At 38.7% G+C, this 15579-nt stretch overlaps 1 protein-coding gene across 6 annotated transcripts in view; it reads left to right on the top strand.

The window, feature by feature from the left end:
- PTPN21 (protein tyrosine phosphatase non-receptor type 21) overlaps window positions 1-15579 on the top strand; it is a 75310-nt gene that overhangs the window by 23918 nt on the left and 35813 nt on the right. For all 6 annotated transcript variants that reach the window (XM_078054080.1, XM_078054079.1, XM_078054075.1 and 3 more), the window contains exons 3-4: window positions 7159-7328; window positions 13459-13556. In XM_078054080.1, the coding sequence (XP_077910206.1) occupies window positions 7159-7328; window positions 13459-13556 (268 nt within the window). The remainder of the gene's footprint in view (window positions 1-7158; window positions 7329-13458; window positions 13557-15579) is intronic.

Below are 15579 nucleotides of genomic sequence, written 5' to 3'. Positions count from 1 at the left end.
TTTAAATTTTGATAAAGTCAAATTTATCTGTTTTTTCCTTTTTTGCTCATACTTCTGGTGTCATCTAAGAATCCATTTCCAAATTCAAGGTCATGAAGATTTACCTCTGTTTTCTTCTAAAGAATTTTACAGTTTAGTTCTTATATTTAGGTTGTTGATTCAGTTTGATTAATTTTTATATACTGTGTGAAGTAGGGTCTAACTTCATTGTTTTGCATGGTGTTTGTTTTTGAGAGAGAGAATACGTACATGTGAGTGGGGAAGGGACAGAGAGAGGGGGAGATATTCCCAAGCAGGCTCCATTCCCAGCATGGAGCTCAATGCAGGGCTTGACCCCATCACCCCAAGACCATGACCTGAGCCTAAATCCAGAGTTGGCTGCTCAACTGACTGAGCCACCCAGGCATCCCTTTTCTTTTGCATGTTGATCTTCAGTTGTCTTAGAACCATTTGTTGAAGGGCGCCTGGGTGGCTCAGTTGTTAAGCGTCTGCCTTTGGCTCAGGTCATGATCCCAGGGTCCTGGGATTGAGCCCCTCATCGGGCTCCCTGCTCCGTGGGAAGCCTGCTTCTCCCCCTTCCACTTCCCCTGCTTGTGTTCCCTCTCTTGCTGTCTCTCTCTCTCTGACAAATAAATAAATAAAATCTTTAAAAAAAAAAAAAAAGAACCATTTATTGAAGAGACTATTCTTTCTCCACTGAATGGTCTTGGCATTCTTGCTGAAAACCTGTTGACCATAGATGCACAGTTTTATTTCTGGACTCAATTTTATAACATTTATCTATGTGTCTCTCTTACATCAGTACCTCACTATTTTGATTAAGGTAGCTTTGTGGTAAGTTTTAAAAACAGAAAATATGAGTCCTCCAGCTTTGTTCTTTTTCATTATTGTTTTGGCTACTTGAGGCCCCTTGCAATTCCATATGAACTCGAGAATTGGCTTTCTCTGAATAAAGGATAGGGATTGCATTTGAATCCGTAGATCACTTTGGATAGTATTGCCATCTTACAATATTAAGTGTTCCAGTTTATGAACACTGGAAGTCTTTTCATTTAATTTCTTTCAGCAGTGAAGGGGCACTTGGCTGGCTCAGTCAGGAGAACATACGATTCTTGATCTCAGGGTCATGAGCTCAAGCCTCACGTTGGATATGGAGCCTACTTAAAAAACAATAGCAATAATTTCTTTCAGCCATGTTTTGTATTGTTCAAGATACAAATTTTTCACCTCATTTTATTTATTCCTAGATTTTTTATTGTTTTGGATGCTATTATAAATGAAATTGTTTTTTGAATTCCTTTTTAAATTTTCCATTCCTGGTGTGTAGAATCCATACTGATCTATGCATGTTGATCTTGTACCCTACAACTTTGCTGAGTTTATTAGCTCTAGTCTTTTTTTGGGGAGGGGGCGCTTTTTGGGATATTTTAAATGGATAGGATCATGTTTTGTGTGCATAGAAGTAGTTTTACTTACTCCTTTTTCAGTTCAGGTGCCTTTATTTCATTTTCATCATGATGATGATGATTGTATGTTTAACTTTTGAGGAACTGCCAAACTGTTTTCCATAGTGGCTGAACCGTTTTATATTCCCACTAGCAATGTATAAGGGTTACAATTTCTCCACTGGAGCCTACTTAAAATTTCCAGTACAGTGTTGAAACAGTGGTGAACATGGTCATACTTGTCTTGCTCCTGATCTTAGGGGGAAAGCTTTCCATCTTTCACTATTGAGTATGATAGCTGTGGGTTCTTCATAAATGCTTTTGATGTTGAGAAGTTCTTTTGTATTCCTAGTTTTCTGAGTATTTTTACCAAGAGAGGGTTTTGAATTTTGTCAAATGCTTTTTTTGTGTCAATTCAGAAAATTATGTATTTTCCCTTCATATTAACAATATGTTACATTGATTCTTTTGTATGTTGAACTACTCTTGCATTTCTGGGATAAATCCCACTTGGTCATGGTGTATGATCCTTTTGATATGCTGTTGGATTCAGTTTGTGTCTATTGCATCTATATTTATAAAAGATATTATTCTATAGTTTTCTAATGGTGTCTTTTGTCTGGTTTGGGTATCGGGATAATGCTGGCCTATAGATGAGGTAGGAAGTATTCTCTCCTCTTCTTTGATTCCTGCTCCCCCCACTTTGTTTTTTGGATGGGCTTTAAATTATTTTGGAAAGTTAATTATCCAGATGCTCAAGATTGTTATCTAAGACAAAGCCCCCAAAATGGACTTGTAGAGAAAATTTTACACCAGATGAGAATTTATTTTATTTTATCTTTTTTTTTTTTTAAGATTTTATTTATTTATTTGACAGAGAGAGACACAGCGAGAAAGGGAACACAAGCAAGGGAGTGGGAGAGGGAGAAGCAGGCTTCCCGCTGAGCAGAGAGCCCGATGCAGGGCAGGACCCTGGGATCATGACCTGAGCCGAATGCAGACGCTTAACAACTGAGCCACCCAGGCACCCCGCCTGATGAGAATTTAATCACAACATTTTGTTGCTCAAACTCTACCTATCCATCTTAGAAACAAACTGTATTATAGTCATAAAATCTCATGCAATCAGATGTTGTTATTTCATTATGTATGTCTAGAAATTCTAAGGAAGCATTGAATCTAAGGATTATAGTGTTATGAGATTTTAGTTACCCATGTGTATGTAAACATTTCGAGTGGCAATTTTATTTATTTATTTACTTATTTATTGATTGATTATTTTTAAAAAGAATTTATTTATTTGAGAGAGAGTGAAAGCAGGAAAGATCACAGAGGGAGAGGGAAATGCAGACTCACCACTGAGCAGAGAGCCTGATGTGGGGCTCGATCCCAGGACCCCGGGACCATGACCTGAGCCAAAGGCAGACACTTAACTGACTGAGCCACCCAGGCACCCCTCTAGAGGCAATTTTAGAAATATAATACCTCCTTAGAAGTATTTAACAAGTTATAAACTTGATTTTGGCTAGGCTTAACTACTTCATAAGATAGAACTTGAACACAGGGGTAAGTACCAAAGCAAATACTTTAGTACATATAATCAGTTAATGTTCAAATGTCAAAAACCTTAGACTCTCCTAAAAATATAATAGCTGATCAGCAAATAATTTGCTATATCTATTATTTTCAGCCATTTACACAATTAGATAAAGTCCTTGCTACTCCTTTATAAGATATATAATTCATAAAAAACTAATGGTGTAATTTTACAAATGTATTTCCCTTTCTCTTTGATTTTCTGTCTATATGTGACATGAGTAATAAATGCATTGCTAAAATAAACTTAGCATATTTTAAGAATTAGTTTCTTTTTTTTTTTAAGATATTTATTTATTTGAGAGAGAGAATGTGAGAGAGAGAGAGAGCACAAGAGGGGGGGAGTGGGAGAGGGAGAAGCAGACTCCCCGCTGAGCAGGGAGCCCGATGTGGGACTCAATCCCAGGACTCCAGGATCATGACCCTAGCCGAAGGCAGTCACTCAACCAACTGAGCCACCCAGGCGCCCAAGAATTAGTTTCTTTTAGAATGTGCCTTTTTTAGAATGCTAGCAGATTATTCAGGTTTTTTTCTTTTAATTATCTCATGATCCATTTCACAAGGTACAACAACAAATTATACAGTAAACCTATAGTGTTTTTTGTTTGTTTTGTTTTTTAAGTAGGCTCCACGCCCAATGTGGGGCTTGAACTCATGGCCCTGAGATCAAGAGCCACATGCTCTACCAACTGAACCAGCCAGGTGCCCCTGTAGTAAACCTATAGTTTTATAACTATTTAGATATTTGTGTTTGTAGCATTGAAGTCCAACTATATTTTAGGGGAAAATTAATATATACAAAGAGTATTTTTAAGACCTTTTAATTTTGGTTAAAAGTGACATACTGTGGGGCTCCTTCCTGGGTGGCTCAGTCGTTGGGCGTCTGCCTTTGGCTCAGGTCATGATCCCAGGGTCCTGGGATTGAGCCCCGCATCGGGCTCCCTGCTCTGTGGGAGGCCTGCTTCTTCCTCTCCCATTCCCCCTGCTTGTGTTCCCTTTCTCGCTGTGTCTCTCTCTGTCAAAAAAAAAAAGAAAAAGTGACATACTGTTATGACCCAAATAGTTTTAGATCCTAAGGGATGCCCAGCTTTCTGGCTTATGGCAAAAAATAAGTATTTGTAGAATCAAGTTCATAGCAGTAGTATGTGTTATAGACCAAACATTGTACATTCAATCCAATTCTAAGATGAAAAACAAAACATAAATACAATTAACAAAATGTGTTGTAATAAGTCCATATATATGGAAGTAATTAGAAAATTATTATTATTATTGTTTTTAAAGATTTTATTTATTTATTTGACAGACAGAGACACAGCTAGAGAGGGAACACAAGCAGGGGGAGTGGGAGAGGGAGAAGCAGGCCTCCCACAGAGCAGGGAGCCTGATGCGGGGCTCAATCCCAGGACCCCAGGATCATGACCTCAGCTGAAGGCAGACGCTTAACGACTGAGCCACCCAGGCGCCCCTAGAAAATTATTTTTGAGTTGAGTGTATAATTTATTTTGCTGATGTTTAGTAGAGTGGGCAAACTAATCTTTTAAAAATAACAATGATTTTCAGGGCACCTGGATGGCTCAATTGGTTAAATGTCGGACTCTTGATTTCAGCTCAAGTTGTGATCTCAGGGTTGTGAGATGAGTCCTGTGTTGGCTCTGCGCTCAGCGGGGAGTCTGGTGGAGATTTTCTCTCTCCCTCTCCCTCTAATCCTCTGCCCTCTCTCTCTCTCTCTCTCTAAAATAAATAAATAAATCTTTTTAGGGGCGCCTGGATGGCTCAGTCGGTTAAGCATCTGCCTTTAGCTCAGGTCATGATCCTCAGGGTCCTGGGATTGAGCCCCGAGTTGGGCTCCCTACTCAGCAGGGAGCCTGCTTCTCCCTCTCCTCCCCATTCATGCTCTCTCTTGCTGTCTCTGTCTCTCTTTCTCAAATAAATAAATAAAAATCTAAAAAAAAATACAGTGATTTTCTAGTGGTAAAATGCATTCATTTAAGTTTTGCATTGAGTTCCCATGATGGAGGTGTGAAGGAGGTATTACTAACACTTATTATTACCTTCTTTTACATTTGAGAAAATGGAATTGGTCTGATTGACTTTTCCACTTCCCAGTTAGCAAGTGACAGAAATTAAACCCAGGACTTCAGACTTTAAGCATCAGTTTCTTTGTTAAATGGGATTTTTCGTACGTTGCAGCTCAAAAGAAAGAAGGAATTAGTACCTGTTTTCTATAAACGTGATAGATACTCTATCCTTACACGTAACATGTAATTCATTTTATAAACATAATTATAACTTCAGAAAATAATTCACAATAAGACTCAGACTTGTTGCTATATTAAAGTGTGTTTGGATTTTAAAAAATGTGATTTCTATGCAGCTTTTTGAGGATAGGTTGTTCATACACCATCTCTGGTATAACGCTAGAGGGGCAGTGTCGGGTAGTCATGGTTTTCATGTCATGGTTTTCACCCATGAATGGGCACAGGAATTACTTGGGAGTTGAATAGCTCTGTAGAGCTCAAGAAGCTCTCCAGGTAATTCTGGTAGAAGTGGTCCAGGGACAATCCTTAGACAAACACTGGCTTTAGTGTTTCACACACACATGCACGATATCCGTTTCATAAGATGGTTGTGGTGATTTAATATATGATATTGTTGTCATTCTTGGGACAGAACCTGGTACATAATAAATGTTCAGAATATTTCATTTGTATGTGATGGCTTGGGTGGCAACTAAGAAGCAAGAGAATATTCGTTTTTTCAACAAAATTTACTGAATTCCAGCGCTATTCTGGCTGTTTGGTTATAAAGGGTAAATGAACACATTCCTCACTTTTGTTGAGTTTATTTGATTAATAGACTCATTCTAAAGGTATAGTTCTTCCCTTGTAACAAAATTGTAAGATGAAATAAATATTAAAGGTATGTTTGTATAATTACTTTTTCCCTGTAAATTAAAAATTCATTTTTTATTTGAATGAGGATTACAGATTAAAATTATAGCCTGAATATTATTATTTCTCATTTTATTGTTGCTCTAAAGCTATATTTTCCAATACAGTGCCACTAGATGCTTGCAGCTATTTAATTCAAGTCAATTAAAATTAAATAACATTAAATATTTAGTTCCTCAGCTGCACTAACCACATTCCAGGCGCTCGATAGTCACAGGCAGCTGGTGGCTGCTGTATTGGAGACAGAATATTTCCATCATCGTAGAAAGTTCTGTTCATCTGTGTTGCTCTAGGGTCCAGAACAAAGCAGGGAATTTTTCCAGTTGCCTTGATCTGTAAACTGATTTTGAGGTAAATATTAGCAGTGGCCCGAGGCTGTCATTTCAGTGCTTAAGTGCATTAATAACCTTTCAGGTTGACCAAGCCCAGAGCAAGTATCGATTTCCCCGAACAGTTTCATTAACCAGCGAGTGAGATCTAAATGCTAATATCTGGACATTTTTTTAAACCTTCAAGTGATATACTTATCCTGTTGCTTTATGTAGAGCTTTTTGTGTATGTGTGTATGTGTGAGAATTTACCTCCGTGATGTTATGATTGCATTAAATTTGTATCTAATAAACTTTTGGGGGCAAAGAAGAGTTGCAGTTGTACCTATATTTCTAGAATTTACAATATTTACATGAAATAATTTATGTATAGAAGCCAAATTCAAGAGTACTGAAAAGTTGGATTAATCAGTATTCTAGATAAAACCCCAGTTATACTTACGAAATATCAATTATGATACATTTAGTATTTTGATAATTTTAAAACTAAACATTTGTTCAGTATATGTTTTTTGTTGTTGCTGTTAAAACTCTGTAAGATGGTGTAGCACCTGCTACATTCTGATTTCTAGGCTATGAATGCATTTTTCTGTGCAGCGCTCAAGAAACAGTTTGCAAGAGTAGTTGACTTTTCACCTCTTTTTCCTGCAGAGAGAGAGAGAGAGGGAGAGAGGTCTTGCCTCTTTTCTTCAGGTTTGGTATTATCCCTTTTTGAGAAAAGAAACAATAGGAGACTGCTGTCACTTGGTCCCAGGTCGTGGATCAGAGCAATTAGAAGAATAGAAATTCTCTTGTACATTTCTGCCTTCTTCAGTGATTTTTCCCTCTTTCCAGATCACTTACTTCAGCCTCTGGTACCACAACAAGCAAAATCAGCGCCGGTGGGTAGATTTGGAAAAACCTCTCAAGAAGCAGCTGGATAAATATGCATTGGAACCGACCGTCTATTTTGGAGTGGTATTTTATGTGCCTTCAGTTTCACAGCTGCAGCAGGAGATTACCAGGTGAGAAATAACACGCTCTTTGTTTTTAGGAAATAATCTGATGAGATGAAAGAAGGGACACTAAGGTTAGAGTCAGGAGATCAGACTACACTGGCCCTCCTGCGCACATATGCAGCCACATTATTACGTGGAGGTTGTGGTATGTGGTATGTCAGAGTGTTTTACCGCGTGTTGCATGAGTTATGGTTTCACTAGGCACAAAGGAGCGATTAAAAGGGGAGGTGATGTTTTTCTCTGGGCTGTGAACTCTTCTTGTAGTGATGTCCTCTTCAAATTTTTTGTTGATTTGTTTCTGATCTTTGTAACACTGAAATGAGAGAGGAGATTTTTAAAAAGTCGCAGATTCTGTGTTCATTCCTCAGGGAAATGTGCAGAAGGGTTCTTCCGGTTCTCTGGCTCTAGGAGCTGTATATTAGGTGGGAGGGTGAATGTGTCTAGGGTAGAAGAAGAGGCCACTAAGTGCACTTAGAAGGGAAGAAAGGGAAGACCAGATTAAGGAGTGGGATAGAGGAACTATATGTTTGTTTGTTTGTTTTCTTGAAGACAAAACACAGAACTAGGAATAAAATTTGGATCCGGGAGTCTGCCTTTCAAGTTCTCTCAAATCCACCATTACCTTATCTTTTGAACCCTATTTAACATTACTTTTCAGCCAAGCTGGACTACTTCCAGTGCCCTGAACATGCCGCACTCCTTTTCATCTTTGGGTCCTAGATCTTTCTTATTTATGTACTGGAATCCTGCTCTTCCTCTGAATTTTAGTTCAGAAGGCGCCTCCTCCTTGAAGTTTCTGTGATCCCTAGGCTGGAATGACCTTTGCCTTCTCCAGACTGCCCTACAGTTCGCTTGTACTTGTGTTAAGATGGAAGCTGTTATAGCCTTTCCTTATAGTTATTTGTGTACAGATCCTATCTTTTTCTTGGATTTTAAACCTCTGTTTTCCTTAGCTTTACCTTTCGCACAATATCTAACAGTGCCCTGTAGATAGTAAGAACCTAGTACTGCCCTGTGTTTGTGTAATATTCTTTTTGAGTACTGAGTTGGCCAGTTAATTATTGGAAGAAGATAGAAAACCAAAGAAGCAAGAATCAGGTAGTAGGGATAAATATGCCCTGACTATAAAACTGATCTGGGATAAAAATATTGAAGAGTGAAGTAGAACCCGGGAGGAAAAATAGTAACTGATCACTGACTCATTTATTTAAACATTCATTGAAGATATAACAGGATGATGTAAGAACATTTGTTACTGTGGGAGATGAATATACAAGTGAATAGGCTTTAATCCTACCCTGGAGGAGTTACTCAGAGTCTGGTGGAACTGACAGCCCATGTAAATAAACAATTACAGTATATTATGATGATAAATGCTTTCATTAAAACACTAGATTCCTAGGGGTGGGGCGCGGGGAATAAGAATAGGGAAGGTAAAGAAGTTGACTTTTCACTTGACTTTAGGAGTTTTCTAGTTAGAGGGGGTAGCTTGTGCAGAGTGGGGGGAGAATGAAAGTCACTGATGTTTTCCGGAAATTTCAGATATTACCTGGAGAGGGGAGAGGAGATTTGAAAAATAGGAATGTCCTAGTCATAGTCATGGTACAAAGGGAAAGACATTTTCGAATTTTAACAGAATGGAAAGATGACATTTGTATTTTACCAACTTCACCCATCATGGAAGGCAGCTTAGAGGTGGCAAGACTATATATATACTCAGGAGAGCAGTTAGGAATGTATATGCCATAATCTAGACATTAATCTGGAATGTGGACCTGAACAAAGGCATTAGCTGTAGGAAGGAGAGGGAGACAGGCCTGGTAGATGCATCAGTAGGAGTGCACATCGATGAGGTGTAAGAGAACCTGTTAGAGAAGTTGTACCAGTAAGGATTAAGTTTGGCTACATATAACCAAAAACCCTAAATATCTTTCATTTCTTAAAGGAAGTCCAGAGGTCAGCCATGCTCCACAAAGTCTTCAGGGACCCATGCTCTTTCTTACTGTTCTACTCTGCTCAGCATGTTCTTTCCATGTGTAAGGGAATCTCATTGTCAAAGAATTCTAGAGGTCTTGCTATCACATTCGTATTCCAGGCAGCAAAAGGGTAAAATGGGTTCTACTCTCAGCAAGGTCACATTCCTTTAAGAGGCCTTTCTCAGTTCCTCAGTCACACTAGCCACATTTTAAGTACTCAGTAGCCGCATGTGGCTAATGGCTACCATATTGGACAAGACAGATAGACATCACTTTTATCACTGCAGAAAGTTCTGTTAGACAACACAGCTCTAAACCTAACTGTTCACAGGAAGAATTGGAGACTAGATGAACATGTTAAATGACCCTACAAGAGTGCCATCAGACAAATCCAGAATGTGGGGACTTCTACATGACCCATCACACCATTTTGAATACAAGTAACATGAAAATAAAGAAGAGGAATTTTTCTTTTTAAAATTAAGAGAGAAATGTCAATCGAATGTACTCTGTGGAACTTGTTTAGACCCTGATTTTTTTTTTTTTTTAACTGTAAAAATACATTTTTGAGGGGCTCCTGGCTGGCTCAGTCGGTAGAGCATGTGACTCTTGTTCTTCGGGTTGTAAGTTCAAGCCCCATGTTGGTTGTAGAGATTACTTAAAATCTTTTTAAAAAAATACATTTTTGAAGCAATCACAACAATTGTGCATGGACCAGGTATTGGGTAGCATTAGGGCATTATTGCTCATTTTGTTGGGTATGTTAAAAATGTGTGTGTGTGTTTGTTCTTTTAAAGCTTACCTTTTAGGGATATATACTAAAATATTTGTAGTGCTGTACTATGATATCTGGGATTTGATGTAAAGCCCTTGGGTGGGGAAGGAGAGAGGGTGGAAGAAACAGGGTGTGGGTCAAGTTGATGTTTGAGGCTGCATGATAAGGATGTGTGGGTTCACTGGACTTGTTCTCTATCTGTTTCAAAAGTTCCATAATAAAATTTAAAAATGCTAATACCTCCACATTAGCCTTCTAATACTAGCCTAAGAAAAACAAGTGAAGGAAAAAGACTGTATCTCTTTATATATTATTTGAAATTTCTGTTGGGCAAAATGGGACAACCTAATTTATTATAATTATTTAATGTAATATTTCTTGTGTAAAAATATTTTATATTAGAAAGTTGATAAGTTGGTAAGATTTAGATAAAACTTACCCATTTAGTTTTAATCAGCATTTGGCTTTGGGCAAATTTATGGAATTTTTGTTTAGAATTAAGATGTGCAATTTCTTGAATTCAGAACTGTTTGTAAGGAGTAAAAGTTTGCATGTTACATTTTATTGCTGCGTTGTTTTTTAATTATTCTTTTTGTAATAAACATTGAAAAAACATATTTGTAAACTATCCTTAGCCTCACCAACATATTATAATTTAGCAAAAAGTGGTTAAAAAAAAGTGATAATACCTTTGAAGTAAAATTTCTTGGCCCTTTCCTTTTAAGTAAATATATATACATATATATATATATATATATACACACACACACATACACACACACGTATGGATACGCACATACATGTATATAAACATATATACATACATATGCATGTGTATATATATACACACACCCTGCTTGCTTCCACTAAAGGATTTTAGGGACAATACAATGAAAGATAATAATAAAAGCAACCGCTTCCCTTTCTTACTCTATGTCAGGCACTGTTCCAAGCACTTTATACTTAATCATTCATTTAATCCTCACAACAAATCCTACAAAGTAGGTATTATTGTCCAGTTTGTAGTTGAGGAAGCCAAGACACCGAAAGACCGAAAGGCTAACTCTCTTGCCCAAGGTCACACTGCCAGTCTGTAGTGGAGCTGGGATTTAAACTCAGGAGGCTGACTCCTGAGTCCTTGCTCTCAACCATTGTATTCATATGGACTCTAGGATAAAAAAACTAAAGAGATAGGATAAAAATACTGAAAAGTCCTTTTTTTTTTTTTTAAAGATTTTATTTATTTATTTGACACAGAGAGACACAGTGAGAGAGGGAACACAAGCAGGGGGAGTGGGAGAGGGAGAAGCAGGCTTCCCGCCGAGCAGGGAGCCCGATGCGGGGCTCGATCCCAGGACCCTGGGATCATGACCCGAGCTGAAGGCAGACGCTTAACGACTGAGCCACCCAGGCGCCCCAATACTGAAAAGTCCGTAACTGGAGATCTGTGACAGTTAAACACATGCACTTTGCAGTCATTCTGACCTGGGTTCACACTCCGGCTCAGGCTCCCTTTGTGGCTTTGAGCATATTACTTCCTGTCTGAGCTTCAGTGCCTCTTCAGTACAAGTGGCTGCTGTTACATGGTGGAGCCAGTGGTTAAGAGGGTAACGAGAGGGGAAGCAATGTGCCTGTGCCTGGATTCTAGCTCTGAGCTTCATGGCAGTCAAGGCAAAAGAAGGAATACTCTGAGTCCCATCAACCATTATCTGATAAAAAGCATATCCGTTTGCAAACATGACAGATTTTCTTGGTGTATCATTTAAAAGGAAATTTTCAGGTGGGATTTATGTAAAAGACATTGAACAGGCAATGAACAATTTAGAGCAACTGTGGAGGAATCAACTCTTACAATAAAAAATTGTAATACAAAGCAAAAAAACAAAACAAAACAAAACTACATTTCTGTGGAAGACTAAGTTAATTTGGTCCAGGCATGTTGCTTTCCAGTGATTCGGTTTAAGGAAAGAACCTAGAATATATTTCGAGTGGCGTATGTGGATGACATGTTCAAGAGATAGACTTCTCTCAATACAACCTTCTTTAAATAGGCTTCTGAAAGGAGCTGCCTCGTAGAAGGTGTGACGTTTTCTTCTTTGACTAGATCCCAGAGCTACCAGCATCCTGCTTCTCAGCTGAGGGAAATCTATCGGTTCCACTACTAGCAGGCGGAAGGGCATCAGTTGGATCTAAATTCTCATCTGAATGGATGGTGTTTTGGTCAGGTTTTTGGGTAATGAAGAACGGAGACCTCAGAGCTAGCTAAAATAAAAGAGGATGATGTTAGGAAACCTATGAAATGATGAAAGGGATGGGCTCCAAGGGGAATTCAAATATGAACGGTGACTAGGTTGTACTTCACAGATGCCAAACCTGGGAGAGAACCTGGATTCAGGATGGCTGTATCGACGATGCAGGCAGAGAGGTGGTGGATCTTCATCCGACATTGTATCCCCAGCATCTAGCACAATGCTTGATGCATAGCAGGCCCTAGTAATTATAGGTTAAATGAATGAATAAAAGGAAGGCAGCATTAAGTCACTGTAGAGCTTTGTCAGAATGGAGTAGATACGGATGAAACACTGCTGACTGCTCAATATGTTCCACCTTGTGAAGGGGTGATCGCACCCCTCTTTTACTGGTGATCATTTAAAGCCACAGATTATGATTTGCCCGAGTTCATTCAACATGCTACATTGGGGAGCTGGAATTTAACTAGATCTGCTTGACTAAAGCTTGTGCTGGTAACTCATGCCCTAGATGTTGAAAGTGTAAACAGAAGTAAACCCACATTACAAGAATATTAAGAAAGCATCATAGCAGCTGTTCTTTTGGAGAGTTCATCAAAAAATATTTTAATATAAGCCTGGTTTGAAATATCAGGAAGCGTTTTCTCTTGGCTTTACTTTCTAGGGCTAGGGAACTTTCATCAGAACAAGTAATTTCTACCAAAGTCTTGTATTACCGGGTTACTAGTCAGAGTTTTTAAAGTAAAGATTAGCCATGGATTCTCTATTTCTCCAACTGAAGAGAACAAAACGTAGGAACTGTCTTACAGGGCATTAGAAAGGTGACCAGTTGTAGTTGTCTTCTAGGTGGTTGTAGCTTTGAAATAACTACAGCTAGGGATAAGGGACTCAACAAATTCATTACATTGTGTGTGTGTGTGTGTGTGTGTGTGTGTGTGTGCGCACACACGTGCCCATGTATGTGTGTGGAGGCATAGATATGGTCAAGGGCATTCTTGTCATTTTTTGAAGCCATCTGGGGTTAAGGTTTTCTTTGACTAGTTTATGCTCCTCTACCGAATTACTGTAAAATGCATTGTGTCTCCATTGGAGGTAATATTAATATTGACTTTTTTAAAATTGACATTTTTTTGTAGGTATCAGTATTATCTGCAGCTGAAGAAAGATATCTTGGAAGGAAACATTCCTTGTACATTAGAACAAGCAATTCAGCTAGCAGGCTTAGCTGTTCAAGGTAAATAATGGCAATCGATAATGTAATACATATATGAGATTAAGATGTGTGTTATAACAAGGGTGCCTGGCTGCCTCAGTCGGTGGAGCATGCGACTCTTGATCTCAGATCTCTTGAGCCCCATGTTGTATGTGGACATTACTTAAAAAAATAAAGATCTTTAAAAAAAAACGTGTTTTGGGGCACCAGGATGACTCAGTCCTTTTAAATGTCTGCCTTCGGGGGCGCCTGGGTGGCTCAGTCGTTAAGCATCTGCCTTCGGCTCAGGTCATGATCCCAGGGTCCTGGGATCGAGCCCCGCATCGGGCTCCCTGCTCCGCGGGAAGCCTGCTTCTCCCTCTCCTGCTCTCCCTGCTTGTGTTCCCTCTCTCGCTGTGTCTCTCTCTGTCAAATAAATAAATAAAATCTTTAAAAAAAAAAAAAAAAAAAAAAGTCGTTAAATGTCTGCCTTCGGTTCAGGTCATGACCCTGGAGTCCTGGGAGATCGAGCCCCTCATCTGGCTCCCTGCTCAGCGGAGAGTCTGCTTTTCCCTGTCCCTCTGCCCCACCCCACCCCACCGCTCATGCACTCTCACTCTCTCCCTCTCCCCCTTACTCTCTGTCTCTCTCAAATGGATAAATAAAATCTTAAAAAAAATGTGTTATAACAAAAACAGCAAGGGATTCTTAAAGTTACTGTTTCTATAACAGTGTTTATGTGTTAGTGAAATTAGTTTTCTGTAGGAAAAAATGAATTTGGATTACTTCCGTGAAATAAGAGACTTCGAAAGGTTAAGCATGTTAGCATATGTCAATAGAGCAAACAGACCGAAATTAGAGAAAACACACGCACACGCACACGCACACACACACAACATTTGATAATATGTATTCCTCTAGTTCAAGGACTTGATCTATAGCTAACTAATATTTTAGGAAGAAAGATCAAACAATGAGGTTGATAAAGTTATGTTTACTTACACTTTTTTTTCCTTTAATGATTTATTTATTTATTTTTGTGGAGAGAGGGGTGGGGAGGGGCAGAGGGAGAGAATCCTCAAGCACACTGCCTGCTGAGTGTGCAGCCTGATGCAGGGCTCGATCCCAGGGCCCCGAGATCATCACCCGGCCTGAAATCAAGAGTTGGGCACTTAACTGACTGAGCCACACAGGTGCCCTTATGTTCACTTATACTCTGAGTGTACCCCATTTATTTGGTTTCTTATGCACTTGTCCTGGATTATAGAGCATTGTCAATCATAACAGATAAAGTTTTGCATTTCACAAGTAATTTTTGAATTACTTGGTTGTGTTATTTTTCATGTCCAGTCAATATGTATTTACATGTATGTGTATACTTTGGGAAGACTTCTGATGGGGCATTATTTCAAATGATAACTGGCATTTAATCTTGGAAATTGAAACTTAATCAGAAGAATCATTGGCTTTAAGAGCTTTTCATAAGGTCTTTGCTGAACTGTCATTTTTTTTTAAACAACGAAAAATCTCTAAACAAATACATTTTGCTATAACATCTTCAAGTGATCTGATTCCATTCCCTAGAGGTGATCCCTGCTATAAACAGTTTGGTTTCTTCCTGACATCTTCCTGTGCATAAGTAAGAACATGTGATTATAGAGTATGTTTTGTTTCATTGTTAATTATTAGAAATGAAATCATAATACATATAGTTTGTAACTTATTTTTTCACTTTGTCAGTAGGCATTTTTCCAAGTCAAGACACACGAATCTATCTAATTAATATTTTTAAAAAGACTTTTTAAAATACACACTTTAGGGTGCCTGGGTGGCTCAGTTGGTTAAGCGACTGCCTTCGGCTCAGGTCATGATCCTGGAGTCCCAGGATCGAGTCCCGCATCGGGCTCCCTGCTCAGCGGGGAGTCTGCTTCTCCCTCTGGCCCTCCCCCTCTCATGTGCTCTCTCTCTCAAATGGATAAATAAAAATCTAAAACAAAAACAAAACAAAACAAACAAAAAAAAAACACTTTAAAAAAAATACACACTTTATAGCTGTAAGGCACAT

The sequence above is a fragment of the Halichoerus grypus genome, chromosome 8 (genome assembly GCF_964656455.1).
Source record: "Halichoerus grypus chromosome 8, mHalGry1.hap1.1, whole genome shotgun sequence".
In the NCBI taxonomy this organism is placed as follows: domain Eukaryota; kingdom Metazoa; phylum Chordata; class Mammalia; order Carnivora; family Phocidae; genus Halichoerus; species Halichoerus grypus.
The sequence above is the reverse complement of the archived record's forward strand: the minus strand, read 5'-3'. Positions and strand labels throughout refer to the sequence as shown.